General features: G+C 49.1%; 1 protein-coding gene across 7 annotated transcripts in view; it reads left to right on the top strand.

Moving 5' to 3' along the window:
• The window catches only part of fbrsl1 (fibrosin-like 1), a 196,596-nt gene that overhangs the window by 32,334 nt on the left and 142,782 nt on the right, over positions 1–21,480 (top strand). For all 7 annotated transcript variants that reach the window (XM_023812306.2, XM_023812309.2, XM_023812308.2 and 4 more), the window contains exon 2: positions 14,885–15,082. In XM_023812306.2, coding sequence (XP_023668074.1) covers positions 14,885–15,082 — 198 coding nt within the window. The remainder of the gene's footprint in view (positions 1–14,884; positions 15,083–21,480) is intronic.

Raw genomic sequence — 21,480 nt, 5'->3', positions numbered from 1 at the left:
CCTTAGCAATGTTACTTGTAAACATTTACCATCTGTTAATCAAACATTTCCTCTTACAGCAGGAATTGCTAGACCGATTAAACCGCGCAGTGGGGTCACCCGTGCAAATTCCGGCTCTTTCTGTGCCTTAGTCCCTGATTCTGAAATGCCATTTTCACGAAACGTCGACACACAGCTACTTATAATTGATACCAGGGACTGTTTCTCAGGCCGGAACCACCTGCCACCTCAAAAGATTTATATTCGGTCTTCGTTAGTCTGGGGATTGACATCCTGCTGCTAAATAGCTGTTAAAAGCAGGGTGGAGGCGTCTCAGCAAGCATGTGGAAACAGGATGCAGGCATGAGGTCAGGGGTGAGCATTAAACCCGGTGTGGGAGCTCGTCTCACAAGTTCTCCACTGTCTGAGGGCCTGACTGTGATCGGGCTCCCTGGGGCCACTGTGCCTGCTTATAGGGAGTCGCTTTTCTTACAGAGCCTCCAAGTCAGACTTTTTCTGGAGCGGAAAAGGAAGAGACCAATTTCAGCGAATTAGTAGCTATAAGACAGACCCCTTGTTCCCCGTTAAATGGTCTGGCAGAGACACGAGTTACTGAGCAGCATATAGCTGGAGTCCAGGAATCGTCCAGGCCAGCAGAACCTGAAGCAGCTTTATGGTCCAGAAGTGTTTCAGGGGTTGGCGGGATGGGACAGGACCCTGAGGTCTGTCATAATGCAATATTAATAGGTGTCTTCGCTTCCAAGTACAGCAAGAAACAAGCTCTGCAATGAGGTGAAAATATGTACTTCCATGATATAATTTGTATGCTTCCAGTATTAAAACATCTAGCAGTTGGCTCTGGCCGGCTGATGTGTCAGCCAATGTTATTGCACCTGACAAAAGCCTTTAAAAAGCTAATTTATCTTTCCATGAGAAATAACTATTCAATGTGAATGTTTCTCGTGACACGTTGACCTTTTCGCAGAACACAAATAGATCGACTGGCCTTTTTCTGCGTTCTGTTTCCAGGTGCATGGATGATTTATTCAAAAAAAGAATGATGGATAGATTTCAATTCTTAAAGATTGCGCAGCAATATTGCGGGTGGGGAAGATGTATTTTTTACTTATCTGAAGTTGACATAAACGACAGTTGCGCAGAATAGTGAAAAGTTAATGACTGTGATTCAGCTGTGCCGGTCACGTCAACCTATGATGCATACCACTCACTGCCTGTCATTCAGAGGTAAGTGGGGGGCTTTTTATTCAGGAAAGCAGCATGACAGACAGGAAGGGCACACTCTCTGACTCCATCATTCAGCTTTGCCTCTTTATCGTTCAGTGGGTATGGGTGTGGGTGACTTCTCTGTGTTGATGTGGAGATGGACTGGGATCCCCCCCCGTCTCCAGATACATCTCCACACATGGCCGGTTGGAGCTCCTGTCCGGAAGACTCCGGTTAATTGGGTTAAGTCCAGTGGTTGGCATGCCAAGATGATGAATTCTTGCACCAGCGCTGGCCAATCATAAGCTTGATGCGTATACCAGAGCATCCCTGTGGGCGTCGTGATGGCTAACTGGGAGAGCGATCTTCAGGAAGCAGCTTGTAGCTCCTAGCACGTTGGGCGGTGTGTGACCTTGCCGAATAGGGCTCTGCTCCCATGACTGGTCACCTGTTCAAATCCCGTGATTGGCACAGTGAGGTCACCATTGGGCCCTTGAGCATGGCCCTTAACCCCAATTGTTCCAGGGACTGGCAGACCCTCCCTTTTGATCCATGCTTCTCTGCCAAATAAGTGTAGTCATGGCCTACATGAGGTGAATATCGGCACTTTCTGGTAACATTGAGGGGAAGTGTGTCACTGCGTAAATTATCTTTGCAAATTTTGGTTCCTAAAGTCATGCCACACTGCCTACACCACCTCTGACCGCTTCCTCTGCTCTGGGGAATTCCAACACCCCGTGAAGTCATGCAGGACATCCCCAACTATTGGTACCTGTAATACAGCCTTACCTTTATGTCAGTTTAAAAAAGCCACGACGTCCTGTTTCTGGTCAATGGTTTTTGAGCAGTGTATTCAGTTTGGGAGGGATTGTGTGTTCGCCTGGAGGTGCTGGGATGGGCAGTTTGCAGGATCAGAATAGATTTAGTGAGACGTGTGTGATATCAGCCTGAGAGACGTCACCAATCTTTGTGTTTCTTTCCGGTGCGTGAATGTGTGTGTGTATGGGTTATGTTTATATTACATTGTGGGAACCAAATGTCCTCTACAATGTAATAAAAACCTGTTACCTTTGATAATTTTTCAGGTCATCACAAGATCTGTGAACGTAATCAAAAAACAAAAAATGCCAAAAGTCTCATATTGTGTTTGGTTACTTATGATTAAGGTTAGGGGCTGGGTAGGGGTTAAGGTCATCATATTCACCGGTGCCGAGTGCCATGTCGCCGTGGTAAAAGCGGCAGTACGGGATAGAGGATAGAGGACAGGGTTTCCACAGTGCTGGGGACTTACCGCTGATGCTGATCAGAGGTTTCAGAATTCCTCCAGACGATCCCAGTCATAATAAAAAAGGGGTTGAATCATTACTGAGACAGGTCTTTCCCTTTTTATTTAGAGAATCACACCATGTTTCTGTAAATGAAGCATTTTCTCACTGCCAGTGGAGTTGATGTCGAAGCGGAACCAGTGATGACCTAACAGGTACTAAATCGATATGGCTGGGGGTGTATATGCCTCTCCTGATGGATGGCGTCCCTGAGGTAAAGGAAGGTACAGAGGTCTGAGGAACACTGCCCAAATGCAGAATAACCCTGACGCCAATAATGCTGCATAATAAGCCTCCGGCGGGGGGGGGGATGGGGGTTTGCGTAACAGAAACCAGAACAAAGACGTAAGTGTAAGGAAACAGTTGCCTGTGAATATTTTGATTAAGTTGATTGCCGCAAGTGTTCAAGTTCAAGTCATTTTACTTGAAATGAAGGAATTATTGCCAGTGTTTTGCCTGCCGGGTCTGCCGGGTCTGCGGTGGATTGCTGTCAGGGAGTGAGGTGCCTGTGTAGTGCAATTGCTAAGCTGCGTCAGTGGTACCCCGGACATTTTGGGGGGAGATAATCGTTGCATTGGACACTCCAGACCACTTCTGGAATCTCTGTAGGCAGCAAGGCACATGGCAACGCTAAGCAGGGAGATAACTAGATTACTCCATTTGCACAGTCCTCTTGTACCCCTGACAGAAGCACTTGGCCTGAATTGCTTGAGGAGATGCATGTGGTTAGAGAGTAAACTGTAGCTTTGTGTGGAACAGCCTGTAAAACAAGTAAATAAGCCAGTAATGAGGTAGGAGTGGCTGCACAGCCTTTCGGATTTCAAATCCCTCTAAAGATGGTGCTGGCATAGAAGCGTGTGACATCCAGGCCTAGTAACGGCTGTGTAGCTAAAGACACGGACAGGGGGTCAGACTGAAGGCTTTTCAGCTCTGACACACCCCCTGCTGCTGTCCTCGCTCGAATCGTCCAGAAGCCTCGCTCCTCTCCCCATATACGGATTCTTCTGCTTGATCACATGACCAGGCTCCTGGAATGGCTTCTCCACGTGGGGGGGGACATTTGCAGAGTGGTAATGGCCGGCTGAGGGTCACGGTAATGAGGTCTTGGAATAAAGAAAATTAGCGAGTTTGGTCATCGCTGGCAATGAAAACACTGAACCAGAATCTTGGCTGCGCTGCGTGAGTCACGGTGAAAAACCCGTGATTTAATGTGATTAAGAAACCAACATCCAATAAATCTCATTCTGTATTTTTAACATCTTTCCTCTCTTCATTCTCCTCCTTCATCTCCTCCGAACGCTGCAGATGCTTTCATCTAAACATCTTGTCTGTCATCTTGTCTTCGCAGAAGCAGTGTCCAAGCGTGGTCTCTATCTGTCGTTTGTATATAAAATACATGAAAACCTGTCAATCTTCCAGTCAAATGAAGACCGGCTGTTGTGAGCAAAGCGGCTGAGCTGGTTTGTGGTGTCAGCACGAGAAATAAGCGAGTAGCACTAATCTCGCTCAGCCAGTTGCTGTCGTTTTTGTGTGGTAATGATTGTTATGTAAAGCAGCCCGTTTTAGTATTCATATTTTAGTCTGCTTGCACCTACAAGGGGGAAGACCTTTCCGTTCTTCAGTATATTTCAAATTCTTTCATTTTTTCGAGTGCAGTTTTATTGGAAGCATCTTCCTAGTCCCCAGTGGTGAGACTGCAGTCAGTGTGAGCTTATTATCTATACAAAATCTTTACGTAGTGTGTGTAAGTCTCTCTGGGCCAGCCTGTGTGATTGGAGCAGGATGCACAGTAGGGCACACCCAATGAGAGGTTCCCTATGTGAAAACCTAGTATCAATGTCCACAGCTAGGGTGACCACCTATTCTGTGTGAGGAGGGACACTATGAGCTACTCCATGTTTTGCAAGCTATAAAACTGCTTTAAAACTGAAAGGATCTTGTGCTTGGCTAAATAGTTCAGTTCTTGTGCTTTGTTTCCTTAATTGAAAGACTCGTCCAGCTGTTTCACGTTTACATTAGTGGCACATGCATAATTATAGGAGACTGACCAATCAGCACGCAGCAAGAACTCAGTCCTTAAGTGAAATCCAGATCCTTGTGATTGAAATTGTAGTTTACAAATCCTGTCCTCCCTGACATGGTTTAGGTGGTAACCCTATCCACAGCGCGCCTGCGGCCCTCTCCTGCGTCAGCGATGGAGCTCGTCTGCGGGCACGATGGGCGTGATGTCGAGGTGGGCTTCTGCCAGCTGGTGATTCTCAAGGGCTTGTGGAGAAGCCCGGCTGAGTTTGGGCAGTCCCATCTTAAGCCTTCGTGTTTCTCAGCTACTAAAGTGTGAGCATGAGGTTTTTGGGCCTGTGAGCCTGGAGGACAGATACCTTCTTGGAGACGGATACGGCTCTCGACCTTCAGAGGGGTGAGTCTGGGTGACTTCTGGGTGCGTGATACCGTCCTGTTAGTGCCTTTGCTACATTAACGTTAGACATCTACAGGACTGGGCCTGTTTTCCATCAAAATAGGTTTGGGAACAAATTGCAAGTTTTCTTTTAGGTCAGAGGTGAGATGGGGGTTTTTCTTTTCCTCTGTGAGAATGTCACGGCCTCCGGGGTGACGGTCATGGACGGGTAGTGCTGGGAGATGCCGTTTCAGCGATGGCCTGCTTTGATTTGGGGTTTTTCTTTTGTTTTTAGTGTTTCAACTGGACGGGACTTGGAGTCTTAAACAGAGCAGGACGGTGTATAAACAAGGAAAACAGACCACGTTTTGGCAGGGACCTGTTTTAATTACAAGCAGACGGGTTGAGTCTCGTCCCAGCTCTGTGTTAGTCTCTGAATTTACCAGACTACATACAGTGAAATATAAACCATAGCTGAAGACTACCTGCGGCGGCTTTTAGCACATTTGTTTATCTTAATTAACCGCTCATTTACATGTAAAACCAGGCGCGTTTAATTGGAATGTAAACTTTCATCCGTTTTTGTTGTGCCTCTGTTGAGGTTCTTGCCTAAGTGGTTATCTCTGGCTTTATGTTCAGATAGCTGTAGGTTTTTAAAAAGGATAAGCAAATATGTAACTACCCACTGAAGAGGTTTGAAACCATTCTTTTGCAAAAAAAAAAGTGCTTTCTGCTTACGTGCAAGGCAGGAGAAATTAATTCACGTAGGCTCACTAAACAACTATGACATCATACTTTTGAGTTTGACCTTTCTGTGTGGGGGGGCTTGTCCTCTCGAAGCCTGGCCCCCACCTCTGCTCCTCACTGAGAGGCATGACCAGGGGATTGGAAGTGCCACTCACACATGACTTTCCTAATGACATCTGGCACCCCCAAATTACTGTTAAAACTATCCTAATTTTCACGATAAAAAGGTTTCCCGAGGACTGTAATTGCACCGTTTAATTGCATTGTAATTAACAGAAGTCTGTTAGACTCCTTTCTCTGCTGTTAGGTGGAGAGGTTCACTTCCCGTGATGAGTGGTTGTAATCTTGCCAGATGTAACCACCAGACTTGAATTTGTGCTCTGATCGACTTTTGCATTAGTGGAGTTCTTTTTCTTAACGAATTAAGAACTCTAGCGCGGACAAATAATCCACTGGCAGCCTGCTATGTGACAGCTTTTCCTTCTCAAATGAGCCAGAATACATAAAGATGGTGGCTGAATTCATGAAGTATGTCCCTCTCCCCCATCACGAAAAGGGTCCTGTGGCTCACCTGCTGGTGCAGTCCCGGCCTGTAGGGGGCGCTGCCTCTCTGAGTGTTCCGAAGACTGCAATCCACTTACCACCTCGCAGTCATGGTGCAGCATCTCCGCTCTGTCTACAAGCTTCAGAAAGCTGCCTAGGGACCCGACAGCAAAGAAAAACCGTCTGGGATTTTGTGAGGAGAAATCCCCAAATCCTTAATGTCTCTTCGGAGTGACAGAGGCGGCTGACTCTTTTCGTAGACAGATTATTTATTATGTGGTTTTTCTGCTCCGCATCAATTCAAATATTTGTGCAGGCGGGTTTATCCTCTAACCGAATTATGTGTTTGGATCCATGCATAAGTATTTGTTTGGTGGTTAAATCGGTTTATTAACCGCAGAACTGTACCTCCAGCCAATCGGCATGCACTTCCCCACCTCATCCCGCCATATCGCCACACGCAGATACTATTAAGCGCATTCATCTGCTTTCTGTGTTTTATCCTTTCGTCTGCGCCCATTTGGAAGGGCGGCTCTCTGTGTGAACTTCTGATTCGCTGTGCTTTCGCTGCAGGGATTTGAGGATACAGTCGCTGTGTGTGAATCGTAAGAACTAAAGAAAAAAAACGATTCTGGAAGCCCCCACCCCTCGGCACTGAGAGCGTTTACAGACCTTTAACGTGACTTTGCCCTCACCACGGCAGTGGCGGCCTCGCCCTAACCCCGTCCACAAATGTTTACCCGCAATGTTTACATTCTGAGATGGCAGCTGTGATGCCCCTGCCCGCTGACAGGGGGCGCTTGGTCTGACTTGAGGCCCGACGGCTGATAGACACGGAGCGGTACCGTCTTTGCCCTGCATTCACGGGTGGGTGGGGGGGGGGGGTGAAGGAAGTTCATGATGGGGAAGCAAGAAGAGCACGTGTTTCACGGCGGTTCCATGCCTGCGTCCCGTCAGGCTGCCAGGGCTCTGATTAACGTGATCCGGCACTGTGAAGTTAGCGCTGCCTTCCTGGGTCAGCGCCATGTAATTCTGCGCCCGCTGGGTCGCGTGATGGCTGGCAGGCTGGGTGGATGCGGGCCGGAGTGGGCGCCGCGGCGTGCAGAAGCACCGGCTAGGATTACTGACTTATTTATATTTTAATTAGGATGCTTTCTGCCCGTCGATAATCCCTGAGCTTTCTGGGTCTGCTGGACCCACCCAGTGGCAGCGCAGCTTCTCCCCAGTTGGGGAAACATTTCCTTGGTTCTTCCTTCCTTCCTTTTTTTTAATGCAGCTGAGCGCCGCCCTTTGCCCAGAATGACATCCTTGTACTCGGCTTGTCTGCACAAACACTGGAGCATGTTACTGTTGAATGTGAGACAACCCACCGGCCTGTATGGGCATCTGTGTCCTGTGAACTGATACTGCTTATTAAACCCATCTGACCCCCCCCCTCCCCACCAGCTGCCTCTCAGCTCCCCAGACACCCCCCCTGTCCTGACCGGCAGGTCGCTGATGGGGCATTAAGAACTGGGGCGCATTCCAATTCCGTGAGTCCGACGACCTCATTTTCCTGAAATGCATGAAATAATTAGATGCTAACTGCTGCAGCAAACATGCTAGACTGATTTTTATGGATCGTTATATTTAATCTGCATAAACATTTGATGTTTTTTTTATTATTAAATTGCATTCGCTAATAACTTTGAGAAATAAAAGAAGCTCTCCGTCTGAAAGCCAATTAGACGGTTGTCTGGCTGGTGCACACTCTCGCGGCAACTCGTTTTGCCGTGATTCCCGTTCTGTTTATCCACAGCGTGAGCGTTCCCCTCCCGTGCCGCATGCACTCTATGGCTGTCACCCGGGTGCTGTGGTGTCACGTGACTGTCTGTGCCCAGTAACCTAGAGCCACCCTTTTAACTCCAATCTTCACCCAGTTATCTCTGACATCATTCTAGCAGTACACGACTGTATCCGCTTCCTGTAATCCACTTGGTCTTTAATGATCTCGGACGGTCTTTTATCTTAAATGGTACGGTCTGTGTTCTAAAGTAGGGCACTACGTGTAGACTAAATATAGACCTTTGGCATTTAGTATTTAAATTTTCTATTGGCGCAAATAAAATTTAGGTTTCTATCATCCGAAAAATATTTAAATAGTAGCAGTGTGTATGAAGTGGGCCCCTCAGAGGAGGAGTGTGAGAGTCCGAAAGCAGGGCACTGTTCTCCTACACAGTACAGTGTTTGTTTAATGAGGACATTAATTTTTAACACAAAGTGCTCAGACTGTAACGGGCGTTCCAGACTGACACGGCCTGTTCCGGGAGCTCTGCTCCTCTTCGCAGGTTCGGCCAGCAGATTTGGGCTTGGAAGCGGGGACTTTTGCTGTCATGGCCAAGCCTGTTTCCTCTGAAAGCCGCCTTCATTTGTGTTTGGATCAGAATTTTTCCTTCATCTTCCTCTGTGTGGTGTTTTTAATTGTAATCAGGACGGTGAGCAGAACCAACTTGATGTGTCGTTGGTGGGGAGTCGTACCCTGCTCCGAGTCTCACTGACACGCCTCTCATCGCTTCAGAGCTTGATGCCTTGTGAGGTGTGAAGGGGCGGAGCTGAAGCCAACTTCCATGCTGATTCCAGGCAGGAGTCGCTCTTCCCCTGGCGGCAGTTCCCAAAGAACATGGCGGAAGCATGTAATGGCCGGGGTCCGCCGCCTCTGTCTGTAATGGCCGGGGTCCGCCGCCTCTGTCTGTAATGGCCGGGGTCCGCCGCCTCTGTCTGTAATGGCCTACTAGAAATACTCCATCTGTACATGGCTAACGGTGCCTGCGGAGTTGCCCCTTTCCAGGGTTACGGGTCTTGCTTTGCTCAGCTGGGCTGCCCCTGCATTCCTCGCGTGTGCTGGTCACAGGTCAGGGTTTCCTGGGTGTTCTAGCTCCAGCTGCTGGTACCTGTAAGGAATGTGACAGCCGTGCATGTGCAGGTGGCAAGGAGGAAGCTCTAAGAAGGATACACACAGTCTTTCTGACTGACAGTATCTCTTCCTCCCAAGACAGGCAAGATGGCCGCTTTGTTGTGGTACCTCCTGCTGCCCCCCCCCCGCCCCAAGCTTCCCGCTGCCTGTCTCCTGGCAGGAAGGAGGAATCCAGTGATTCAGCTCCTTCTGCACCCCTACCTCCTCTTTCCCAGCCCATCAGGAAGGTGGACATGTGACACCCATCAGGAGACCATCTCCTCACTGCCCTCTGGTGTGCCGCAGTCAAAAAGCAGTCGTTAAAAAGGGACTCCTGTGGAACACCTCCCATTTTCTGTGAGGAGTCGTGGAATTCCTCTGGTTTAAGAGGCCCCCATTTTGGATCATTTAAGACCTTTTTTTTTTTCTTCAGCCGCCCCCCTCCAACTGCAGAAATCTGAAAGAAACCTGTCTGATTTGTTCTGGTTTCTGCGTTACCGCATAACAGCGTGTCGCCTAATTTGCCGTGTTGTTGGGTCTGATTAATTTAAAAGGTTTCCGTGACCTTGAGCAGCTCTCCGAGGCATGGAGATGAGTGAAAACAGTCGTTAGTAATCTTGTCCTGTGTTAGTGTTCGCAGCAAAGCGTGAAATAATTTGGTCCCTCTACCAGATGCAGCACAGAGATGGAAAGAGGGGCGTCACTGGGGGGGGGGGGGGGGGGGGGGTGCGCGACAGCTTCTGTGTGGCCTTCTACATGTTTACACCGCGTGCTGATAGTTAGCTGAAGATCAACTCAAAACGTGCTGCTTACATTATCCCCAGAGAGTATGCTTCTCTTGTAGGGTTTCCAGGCTACGTGCAAGATGCTTTCATTAAATGTAACCTATTTTCACACATGAACTCTGGACATGTTCCCGTGAATCAGGTCTGGACATTTGCCCTTTCACACATGTGGCACACAGCCGGAGATTGTTCGTGTCAGACGCTTTGACACCTACTAGAAATACTCCAGTTGGTTCAGACGACGACTGGCGCTTGGGCTGATTATGCAGGAGGCGGGTCGCGATGCAAATGGTACGCTGCGGAAATGGCAGTGTTTTTACAGCACTACTGACAGAAGTTCTCAAATCTCCTCGTCTCTCGGATTAGCCGTCTTCGTTGGGGTCTTCTTTGCCCTCGGATGTTTGTATTCTTCTGTTTTCGCACTAGTTGCATGATGGAAATGTCATCAACACACTCATTCTTTCGCGGTGAATTCTCAGGACTTCTCCCTGCTCCATTCACACATGGGAGTCAGTTGGATATTACTCAGACTTTGTATTAGGGGGCTTTTAGATTAAAGTTCATTTAATGTCCAGTATGACTGATTCAGATATTTCCGTTCACACACACAGCCCCTCTGGGAAATGTCTAGAAAAATTTAGGGTGGCAGTGTGTGTCTGAAAGAGGCTGCAGTGTGGTGAGTTACGCCATCTGTCTCAGTTGGCTTTTCAAAGCTGCTCATCTATGTTTCCCAACCCGGTCCTTGGGGACCCCCACACAGTACACATTTTTGCTCCCTCCTAGCTCCCTGCTAGACAGTCCACGTTTTTGCTCCCCTGCCTGGGGGACTCCTGGAGGACCAGGCTGGGAGACGGTGATCTAAGGTATGGGCAAGGTGACCCAGGAGTCTAAGCAAAGATGCACAGAGACGCATGTAGAACCTGGGCAGGAAATAAATCTAAAGGTCCAACCCCACAGTTTGATTTACTAAGTCACTTGTCATCCATTTTTATAATGTATAATATAAAATAATCAGAATTTGTACTGTAAGCTTTTTATCTCAGGAATGTCTTTATAGGTCTTGGGATGAGGGCATATTGGACTATCACTGTGACTGGGGGGGGGGGGTTGCATTTATGGTCTCCCTGGGGCACTTGCAATTGTGTATTTTTAAGATTTTCTGGTTTTGTTGCCAACCCTGAAGGTGATGTTTAGAAGAAGGTGTTGATGAGGTAGCTTGGGAGAGGAGTTCACACTTTCCGTGTGAAGCTCACATCTGTCACCGGCAGCGGGGCGGGATCTTCTCTGAGGAGCAGTGCTAACGGCCGGGCAGTTCTTAGTGCCACTCGGGAAGGAGATCTGAGAGCCACTGCCGTTTACGCACTGTTCTGGGATCAGTAACTGGGAGGCATTAGCTAGTTAATGCTGAATGGAGGAGCAGCAGTGAGGTTGTTCCTTGGTGCTGGTTGGGGGGCTTTTTGGGGGTGACGGCCTTGGAAATCCCTGCAGTCTGTTGCCTCACCCCCCTCCATCTTCAGCTGGGCTCCCCGCTTGTCCCACCTGTTGCTCACATCACTTTTGCTCAGTTGTCCCTGGTGAATCTGCCTTCTCTGGACGTCTCCCAGGAGCCCGTCCAGGGCCAGATGGTGTTCAGACTGGGATCCTGTCCAACTCATGTCTTTTTTTTTTTTTTTTTTTTTTAAACATAATAAATAATAGGAAAACAATAAACAGAGTGTATTCAAGCCAGTTTGGAGGTCAGATAACAAGCAGAGGTGGAATTCTGGCTCAGCAGGAAATGGCTTTTATTGAGCTAACTGGTGTTTAGCTTAGATGAGCTGCACTTGTGTCGTTCGCGCCCCTCACCCTCGACCCCGACAGCTGCCATGGACACCAGCTTTTAATGAGGGTAGTGTTTGTTTCCTACTTCATGTGGTGCTTTTTAACAACCGAGCAGCTCCCTCAGGTTTGCCCGATCTGCTGAAGGGTCCAGCTTTCCGTGCGGGAGTCTTATGGAGAGTCTCCTCTGGATTCGGCAGGAGACGGGAGCCTTATCTGGCCCGATAGTGGGATTTATGTCAGCTGAGGGCGGCGTGAAGCAAAATAAATAGTGTAACCTTGTAGAGGTTGAACTACAGCGAGCGTTTAAATCTAAATCGCATGTGTCCGAGTGATTTAAAGACCTTGTCTTTGCGTTTTCGCTCCCTGAGCTGGTCGCGTTTGTCCGACTGGAGTATTTACAGCAGGGAGATGTGGATTTTTTGGCCTCGTAGCCCGTAACCCATGGCAGCTCACACTGTAAATGCTGTCGGCGGGGGAAACGTTTTGACAGAGGATCTGCATGACCTGCCGAATGGAAAGTCTGCGCAAATGGCTTTTCTGGGGCCTGATATCCTGCCAGATGACAGATGGGACAAAGGGGCTCCAACCCCTCATACAATCAGTCTCTTCCTTCGTGATTTCAGCCGGCATGGTGGTCGCCCCTCCGCCGGGCGCTTTGATCTGCTCTCGCAAAGTGTCTCAGGGCCACCCAAAGGAAGACGCCGGCTTTGATAAGTTGCTGGGAATCCTTCAATCATGTGTTTATCTCCACAGAGATGCCAAGGAACTTGACAAGGTGCTTGCAGAGCCATTCTGCTCCGGAGGGCTTGGTGCAGCGCAGATGAGTCATGCTTGCGCTCGGCGGGATCAGATACATTCGTTACGAAATGCGAGGCTTCTGCTCCCGTCAATTAACCTCCCAAAAGTGCTGAGGTTCTGCGGGAGCAGATGCGGCAGCCGGGCGCAGCATCAGGCAGCCAGACGTCATTTCGCTACACCTTCTCTCTGACCTTTTGAGGGCACCATGGAAAGCGGTTCGCTGAGTGAGCTCTTTATATCTTGAATTAGTGCATTTCAGAGAAGCTGTCTTCAGAAAGGCACTCGTGTTCCTACAGATCTGTGACTTCCTCATTGACTGTCGGGCATGTGGGCATTCAACCATTCCTTTTTTCAGCGAGAAAGCATGCCGCTGTAGATCTGGAACAGTAACACAGTGCCTCTGGCTGTTACTGCAGCGTAAGCCACAAGTTAGCCCAAGGGGGAGTCTTCTCCCATCAGGCCGAGGGCCTAGTCCTCTCTTCCGCTCGGCTAAATCCCACGTCGGCCAACTGTCACCATATTTGCATTTTTACAAGCCAGAAGAGAGATATTAAAGCAAAACTAATAACAACTTTGGCTAAAATTCAGTTTTCGTGTTTTGTCTTTTCACTCGCAGGCGTGGCCAGACGATCCCTGATAATTTCCTCCACATGTCTCCCGTTTTCTGATGGTCTGAGCCCAAGCTTGCCAGATGGTGTTTAGTCTTGCCTTTTCTTTCCTAGAAGGAGATGTTCGGTGCTGGAGTTGCACCCTCAGCCCGATATTCCATTGAAGTGCATTGGGCCACCCTCACTACCTGATCTGCAGATGTGGCATTTGCTAATTGCGGTAATGGCACTGGCTTGCGGGAATAGTTCTGGATGTCGGAAGCTCACGGAACCATGCGTCAGCTTGGGGTCCCTCTTCGGGCCTGTCAGTCTGATCCTAATTGATCCCGAAGCTGGCGCTGTTCGTGTTGATTTGACGTGGTTATTAGCAGCCCAGCGTGAAGAGGGGCACGTCATGCAAATGGAATCCTGTTACCCCCGCAGTCCTTCATCGCCGTAATGAATATTGATAGCGCGGTGCTGCCGTCGCTGAGTCGAGCTTCCTAAGGGGAAGGTTATACAAAGAGAATGTCTCCTGCCCGCTGCTCGTGTCATTTAGTTGGCGGTGCATCCCTAAAACATCTTTTCCGGGATAATCAGCTGCGTGACGGCGAGAGCGGAGCCGTCTGGCCCTGTGAGAAATTTAACGAGGATGTCGTTGAAGCCGGCAAGACCAGTGTATCGTAATTGATGCCGATCTCATAGCCGCTACCAGCGGCTCTCTTGGTTATATTGTTATGTTGGCAGGCGTTTGATGAACGGATGTGTCAGGTTTCTCGATTGGCCGGAACCGTGTATGTGTCAGGTGTCTCGATTGGCTGGAACCTTGTATGTGTCAGGTGTCTCGATTTGGCTCAACCCTTGTTGTTGCGTATTCATTGAAACACACGCTCTGTTTGCTGCTGAAAGCTGCGACAAGACCTTTAGCTGCATGCCTTAGTGCTTTGCTGCTGTTTTGTTAACCCTAATGTAAATCACCATCTGGTGGCTGCGTGAGCCAATTATTTGATTATTCAGATTGATTGCCCCACAAGGGCTGGCTGAAGCTGTCTGGAATAATTTAGCCCCACGACTGGAAAACAGATGTTGAAATCTGAGCTAATAATCTCATTCCGGTGCTCCGTCCTCGGCTTCGAGTGGCAGTACGACCTGTCGTGCAGTCTGGCCGAGGTACTGTGGAGATTTCAGGATTTGTTTTCTGCTGTAACGCTTCTTGTTGGAATCTGAATGAGACTGACTTTACACATTGTTCATCATATCGAGCGGATGAATGGAAGTCTTTGGGTCATAACGGAACACCTTCTGTTAAGTGCTGCTGTCACGACTCTATTTAAAGTGCCTTTTATAATAGTTAACATAGAGCTGTTTTCAGTTCATTGTGCCAGAAGTGCTTATGTCCTGTTACCCCACACCCCCCATAAAAGAAGGTTTGTGCTGCCTTGAGTTCCACTGCATGAAGACAATAATCAGCACGTTAATAAGCTCATGAATGACCCACAGCTGATGTAGATCTTGTATAAGGTCCCTGATGTAGTTATTGCCAGACATTGAGGTTTCAGGTCCAGAGAGTACAAATCCAGACCAAGGTTTTGTTTCAACCAACCAGCTGAGTACTCTGACTGTAACTCTTTATGCTCAACTGGTTGGTTGAAACAAAACCTTGGTCTGGATTTGTACTCTCTGAACCTATAATCTCCACCTGTGGTTATTGCCTTGTGGATAATAAATTGTTGTGCATCTGCTTGCAGAAGAAGAAGGGAACCCTGAGGTCTCAAGAGAAGAAGTGGGAGAAGCAAATGGTGAAGAGGCAAAGAGAGGTGGAGAATGGCGTGGCCGTGGATGCCCCGGAAAACGGCTTCAACGAGCACAGCTCCAGTGTGGGGCCAGAGCAAGATGGTGGCAAGGAGCGAGCAAAGAGGAAGACGTACTCGAGGAAGAACAAGCAGGTCAGTGACGGGCTGTGGTCACTTGTGATTCCGACACCAGATACTCAGTCTTCATTTAGCGAGATAGTTTGGCTCGTACTCTCTGAGATGGGTTTTGGATAGTGGTTTCACAGGCTATTGTTAAACCCGTTTGATATAATTGTGGCCTGCAAGTCTTTGTGTGCTATGTCTTTTAGAAATATGATCTAAGTACCGAACTGGTGTTTTAATGCTGAGCTGCTCAGCAGTGAAGAGGCGAGACCATTTAGGAAACTAAGCAGAATCAGCAACCAAGGTGGAAACTGACCTGGACGTAATGAGTGGGATGGGAGGGAATCAGTGGGATGACAGTGATTTGTTGAGGGTCTGAAATGCACAGCCTGATGATCACCATGATTGTAGCTTTCAGGCTGGTGCAAACGCTGAAATCGACACAGAGGTTTTCATCCTGACGTTAGCCTGCCCCGGTCCCCCGGTGAATGTTTGAATATATACAGGAGTTCTGGGGATGTCAGTGTGTTGCTCAGTGGGTAGGAACTTTGTGCTCGTGCTGAGACGCCCCCTGGTCCAAATCCCAGGTTCGGCAGAGTGATTTCACTGTTGGGCCTTTGAGCAAGGCCCCTAACCCCCAATTGTTCCAGGGACTGGATGACCCTCCTTTCTCAAAAACGTGCATCGTTTTGGATAAAAGCATCCAGTAAATATATAAAATGTAGGTAGTAGCACCAGCCCTGCTTCAGCTTATTTTAAGCACACAATGAGACACTCTGATCTAGAGCCTTTGTGTACTTTGAAGATAACCCTGTTTTTGTAGTCCTGCCATTTCCATGCTATCCATACTGTACATAGGATGAAATGACCCCGAACGGGTTACTCATGCTCCTTCGGGGGGGTGCAGGCGCTGACTGGACTGAGGTGGCTTTGGCTCCAGTGGTGTCTCCCTCAGATTCATGGTATTGACTCAGATGCAATGTTGTCTCTCTCTGGGAGTCGGAACGGGAATATCCACGTGGGTCAGTTTTATGAGAGCATGTTTTATCTCTGCTTGAAACATCCTCAACAGAAATGTAAACAGTAGATGTTACCACTGGTGTGGGTGTTTATAATCTTTAACTCACCCCTCTCCTCTTTGCTCTGACCATGTTCTCTTATCTGATAACATGATCGTGCTTCTGGAGAATTCTTGCTTATCTTGGCTAGTCGTTGCTTTTTTCCCATGGTTCAGCTGTCTGCCGTAGCTCCTCGAGCCACGCGTACCCACTGGGATGTTTACACACCCTCCGAGCAGCTGGTTGTTTACAGCGCCGCCCTGGAGGAGCCCCTGAGAATACCCTCATTACGTCTGATCCTTGGCAATTTCATGCACAATTAGGGCATTGAGCTCATGTCTTCTTCCGGTGGCAGAAAGTGTGCACTGGGGTGCTTTAAGCGTTAAACTCATACCTTACAAGTTCAGGGAAAGTTACAGGCTAAGAAAAAAGTATGAGGGTCGTGTCCTAATATTCAAGCATAATGTCACCCTCATTCATATTTAAAGCTTGTGCTCTCACACAGTGTTCCTGTCCGTGGGGGGGGTTATTCACCCAGTCATTCAGTGGAAGTGGCCCTCGATATACCTGGGAAACATGCTAACGCTAGCCCCCAGCTCGCACCGCCCCCCCCACCCGCTCCACAGTGTCCAGGTATCTTGTGTCCTTTCATAATCTCTCCGTCGCCTCTCGAGAAAGCAGAGGCACGCTGAGAGATTTCCTCGCTGTGTTAGCGCTTCTTCCTGACGCCGCAAAGTTTCTGCTCGACTGCCTGAGCTCGGGGCTCGCTGCCAGCTGTCGGCACCGGCTGCTTCGTTAGGAGTAACGGCGCCCCCTACGGCGCTGCCCGTCGCTGCCTTTCCAGATGACGGCCACAGACATGCCCACGTGAGGTGCGAGGTGTCTTCTGTGGACATTCCGAGCTGTGTAATGCAGCAGGTTGTGCTCTCCTGACATGGGCCAGACTTCTGAGGGCTCGCTCCCTCTCTCGGTAATGAGTGATGGGAGTAGGAATGCTTTTGGGGCGCTCAGCATATTTCGATACCTTTATAACACGCCCATGCGGTGCCACGAAACCATGAAAGTCTCCATTTGGAAAAGGATTTGGTCCGAAGCTCAGTGTCCTCGTCTCCCGGTCAACCTGCTTGCATCCGGCACTTTGAGATCAGTCCCTAAATCTGTAGCTCTCATTTTCCCAAGACGCTACTTTGTTGTGTCATTCAGAGTTTTAAAGAGGCCCTCAAAAGGGAGGATGGCACAGCACAAATAAAGTGGGAGGTGAGTGTTGATGATGATGATGATGATGGTTCACATCCCAACTTACGAATTCGCATAGAGGTGGGAGAGAAGACTGGTCAGAGATCAGGGTCAGCTATTTTTCTGGAGGAGCGTTTTCTTTTGGGTTAAGGGTTTTGCTCTGGATTCAGACCAGTAACTATCCAGATGCTGGAGTTAATGGCACATGCCATGACCATGAAAGTATAAATCAAGTGATTGCAGATTCAGGTGAGGGACAGTGTGCGCAGATGCAGGTGAGGGACGGTGTGCGCAGATGCAGGTGAGGGACAGTGTGCGCAGATGAAGGTGGGGGACGGTGTGTCTGGCCTGTGGCTGTGTGATTCTTCGGCGTTCCCTGTGCTGTATTCATTGCTGTTTTTGTTTTGCAGTTTCTCTTTAATCGTGGTGCTTGATGTTTCCGCTGCTGTCATTGTTTTTGCTCTTTGTCTTATTGCTGTTTCTCGTTCTTCCGTTTGCACTTTGCTGCCCCCTTTAGGGGTGATGTTCTTCCTCTTGCCGTTTTCGACCGACTGTTTCTTTTGTGACTGTCGTTGCCGCTAACGTTGTTGTTCCCGCAGGCTACTGTTGTACTCTTTCCTGATCATTTGCTTGTTCCTGTTCTCACTGTCGCTGTTCCCGTAGCAGTATCTGTCATTCGTTAGCATGATCGTTCTCGCTCTCGCTGCTCTTCTCGATATCCGGTCTTCCTCGGCTACAGAGACCCCCTGCTGGCCTGATATTACAGGTGAGCTTGCAGGTAAACCCAGCTGAACCCACTGCTTAATGAGCCCTCTGATCTGTCAGACACGATTGGACGGTGGGGCAGAACGGAATCCAACAAGGGAGAGAGCATAACAGAATCTCATGAAATGTACAAGCAAGGGAACATGTCCTGCGAGGGATTACTTACCTGTGACAATGACAAAGATGGTGTCAGTTACAGCTGAGTAATCCAGTGTCCAGCAGGCTATGCCCAGTCGGACAGGATGTGACCTGAAATGCATTCTGGGATTTGTTCTCTCGGAAGGTACCTGAGAACACCGTCGTGTAACCTTTCCTAACCTAGCCCTTAAACCTGAGCAGGCAGGCGACAAGCTTGTGTCGCATTGCCGCTGCGTGTGCAGAAGTCTGCTGCGAATAGGAGCTGTTAGCCAGGCGGAGGGGGCCGGTTCCCCTGGCTGATTAATGCAGATTAGCAGTCCAAAGGTGTTCAATGCAAAGACCTTAACGATTATTTGACTTTGAGCTAATTGTTAACAGGTATTTCAATGAACCATTGGGCAGCATAAGCCCCCCCCCTCCACCCCCCCGTCCGGAGAAATGGCCAATCTCCTTTTACAGACTCCCCTCCACCTTCACAGCAGGCTTTCCCCAATTATCCCCGAGCACCGAGACTTTGCCCATAGAGCTCAGAGGTGTGTTTGAAATGGGGAGGGGGTCCAAATTACCAGCTGTATCTATGGATAACGCAAGAAATAAGAAATGTGGCAAAGTTCTCTGAATGACGGGCTTTCCCTGAGTGTGAGGCAGCATTTCTGAGAAATGATTACATTTACATTTGCCTTTGTTTAGCAGAGACTTCTGTCCAAAGCAAAGTACAAGTGAGCCTGACAGCACGTTACAGGCCCACATGCTGTGGAGAAGCCGGCGACGCCTAAGTGTGGCTGCGCTGAGCTTCCAGCCAGTGCCCAGTTACAAGCATTAGGGTGCTGTTAGAGTCTTTGTATTGCTGACTGGCCCGGCTCCGCCCCCCTCCCCCTCCCGCGTCCCTCTGGGGCCTCGGCCAGCGGCTCGCTGGGTCGGTGTCCGGAGCACGCGCCGGGCATGCGGCGTGCTGCCCAAAATGGGCGCTGGCGCTCAGTACCCGCGTGCCCTCTGTCCCCTGTCCGCTCGGGTGAACGCTCGCCTGCCTGGTAATCAGATTAATTCCGTCGTGCGCTGAGGGTGAGCCGCCCTCTGGGGGGGGGGGGGGTGCCGAATCTGTGTGGCCAGCCTCTTTCTCACTCTGCACTTTTTAACCTCGCGCTCTGGGACAATCAAGGAGAAAATACTGGGAATTAACGAGGTTACAAGGACAAGGTGCATGCTTATGTAAGGTCCACTGCCTCAGGTTAGGTGAGAGGGCCTTGGCGGGGGGGTGGGGGGGGTCTCATTGACTTTACCCCTCCGTTACACCTGCTGTATTGACAGCTGCCTGCCTTCTAGGTCAGCTGGTTTGTGGGCAGCAGTTATAGAGGTCATAAAGGTCACTGGCAGGGACAAGATGTGCCATGATGCCTTTTTATTGGCCGTGTGGACGTCCAATCAGACACCTGTAAACAGATAAGCTCTAGGTTTGTTTACATTCCAATCGATTCCTTCCAGTTGATAATTAATCATAAAAGGAATTAATTGTGAATGGAAAAACTGCTGTTGTCACGTGCTGTTTCGTCAAGTTAATACCTAAATTCAGGTGTATATAAAACGAGCACAGTGAGAGAGGTGGTTAGTGGGCCCAACATGACAGCCGGGGAAGCTTGTCTATGGGGTGCCAGTATCGCCATGGCTACGTGTATGTGGAAGAGACGGGGGGGTCTGTGCACTGGTGCCACTGTCTCTGTGGGAAAAGCACGATTGAGGAAGACGCGTGTGTGCCGACTTCTTATTGGGGAGAGTGTGGGATTATCCCCGGGCTGCAGCGGGCCGTCATGGTGTTTATGTGTCACGTTTAGCCAGCCTGATGCTGCTCTTATTTGTGTCCATGTCCTTTTGTGGAAGGAGCTCCTGTGTAATGCGATTGGAGGGTCTGTTATGGCTTGTTATTGTTGACAATTCTGATTGGATGGTACAGGTGTTGGGGGGGGGGGGGAGGTTGGGTCCGTGTAATGTACAGAAGGTGTGCAATCCGTCCTCTTTAGCATTCTGGGAGAACCCCCCTCCCCCCGCGTGCTTATTCCTTGTAAGGACTGTTTACAGGAAAATCCTGTGGTGCGTGTGTATGATAAATGACGAAGATCCAGATTGCGGGGTTCTGCTTCTGCCTGGGCTCCCGTTTTTTCTACAGTGTAGGTAGGTCACTGTCAGGCACGTGAGGCAGGTGAATCTAATGCCGATGTAAACATTAACAGAGCTCAGGATTATGGCCGTTCTGCTCCGCTAGCCCTTCTGGACGGCCTCTTTAAAGAACCTCATAGCCGCGTTTAAGGCGCTAACTGCCAGCTAATTCCAGCCTCAGCCGTGGGCCCGGCCTCTCAGGAGGGGTGCTGCAGTACCGTGGTTCCTGTCGGAGGTGGCAGAGAACACAAGGACTCCAGTGCTTCACCTGAATGTGCTTTCTCCCATGATGCCTTGCAGTTTAAGGCTCTTGTGTGAGTCGTAATGTGTCAGCCACGCCTTCCCTAAAAAGCAGATTAATTATGAACTTGATACATAAATAGACGCACCCCCCCCCCCCAGTACTGACCTGGGCCATCAGACACTGAGTTTGGGTTGTTTGGTAGAACTGCCCCGAGGGTCTCTCTTATAATGGATGGGTAACTACATAAACAGCCATGTTCCCACAGGCTGTGCCCCCCCTTCCTCCCCCAAACCTGTAAGACCCCCGCAAGTCCACATCAGAAGCGTGGGGGGAAAGCTGGGCACGCTCATCTGTAAATTCGGGCCTTCTTTTCACTAAGTGCTCCGTGGGCAGGAAATAAAACGTTACTGTGATACTTGTGCTTGTTAAATCCTGCTGTACGATGTTCTTTCCGCTGCCGGATTACATTTCCTTGTTGTGTAACGGAAAATGGGCCAGTCAAACTTGATTTTAATTAATGTTTTGTTTGGTTTCTTACATAACACTTATTACCCTTTTATGCCGCTGGATATTTTGCTGTAGTAACTTGGGTTAAGTATCTTTCTCAAGGGTACGGCAGCAGGCTCTCTGAGGAGACTAGAATCAGCATGTGACAGATCTGTGCCTCTAACCACCATGCCCCCTGCTGCCTGCAGTGTTTATTTATTTTATTTTTTTTGTAGTGGAACATGCATGTCTAAGGAAGAGGACAGTCCTCTGGTGGACTGACTTTGTGGGACCCCAGGTTTTTGTTTTAAATTTTGTGGAATACTGTAGGTGAGGATATGATCCGAAAA

This window comes from Paramormyrops kingsleyae, chromosome 2, assembly GCF_048594095.1.
Source record: "Paramormyrops kingsleyae isolate MSU_618 chromosome 2, PKINGS_0.4, whole genome shotgun sequence".
Taxonomy (NCBI): Eukaryota; Metazoa; Chordata; class Actinopteri; order Osteoglossiformes; family Mormyridae; genus Paramormyrops; species Paramormyrops kingsleyae.
Note: the sequence above shows the minus strand (reverse complement) of the source record. Positions and strands in the feature narration are given on the sequence as shown.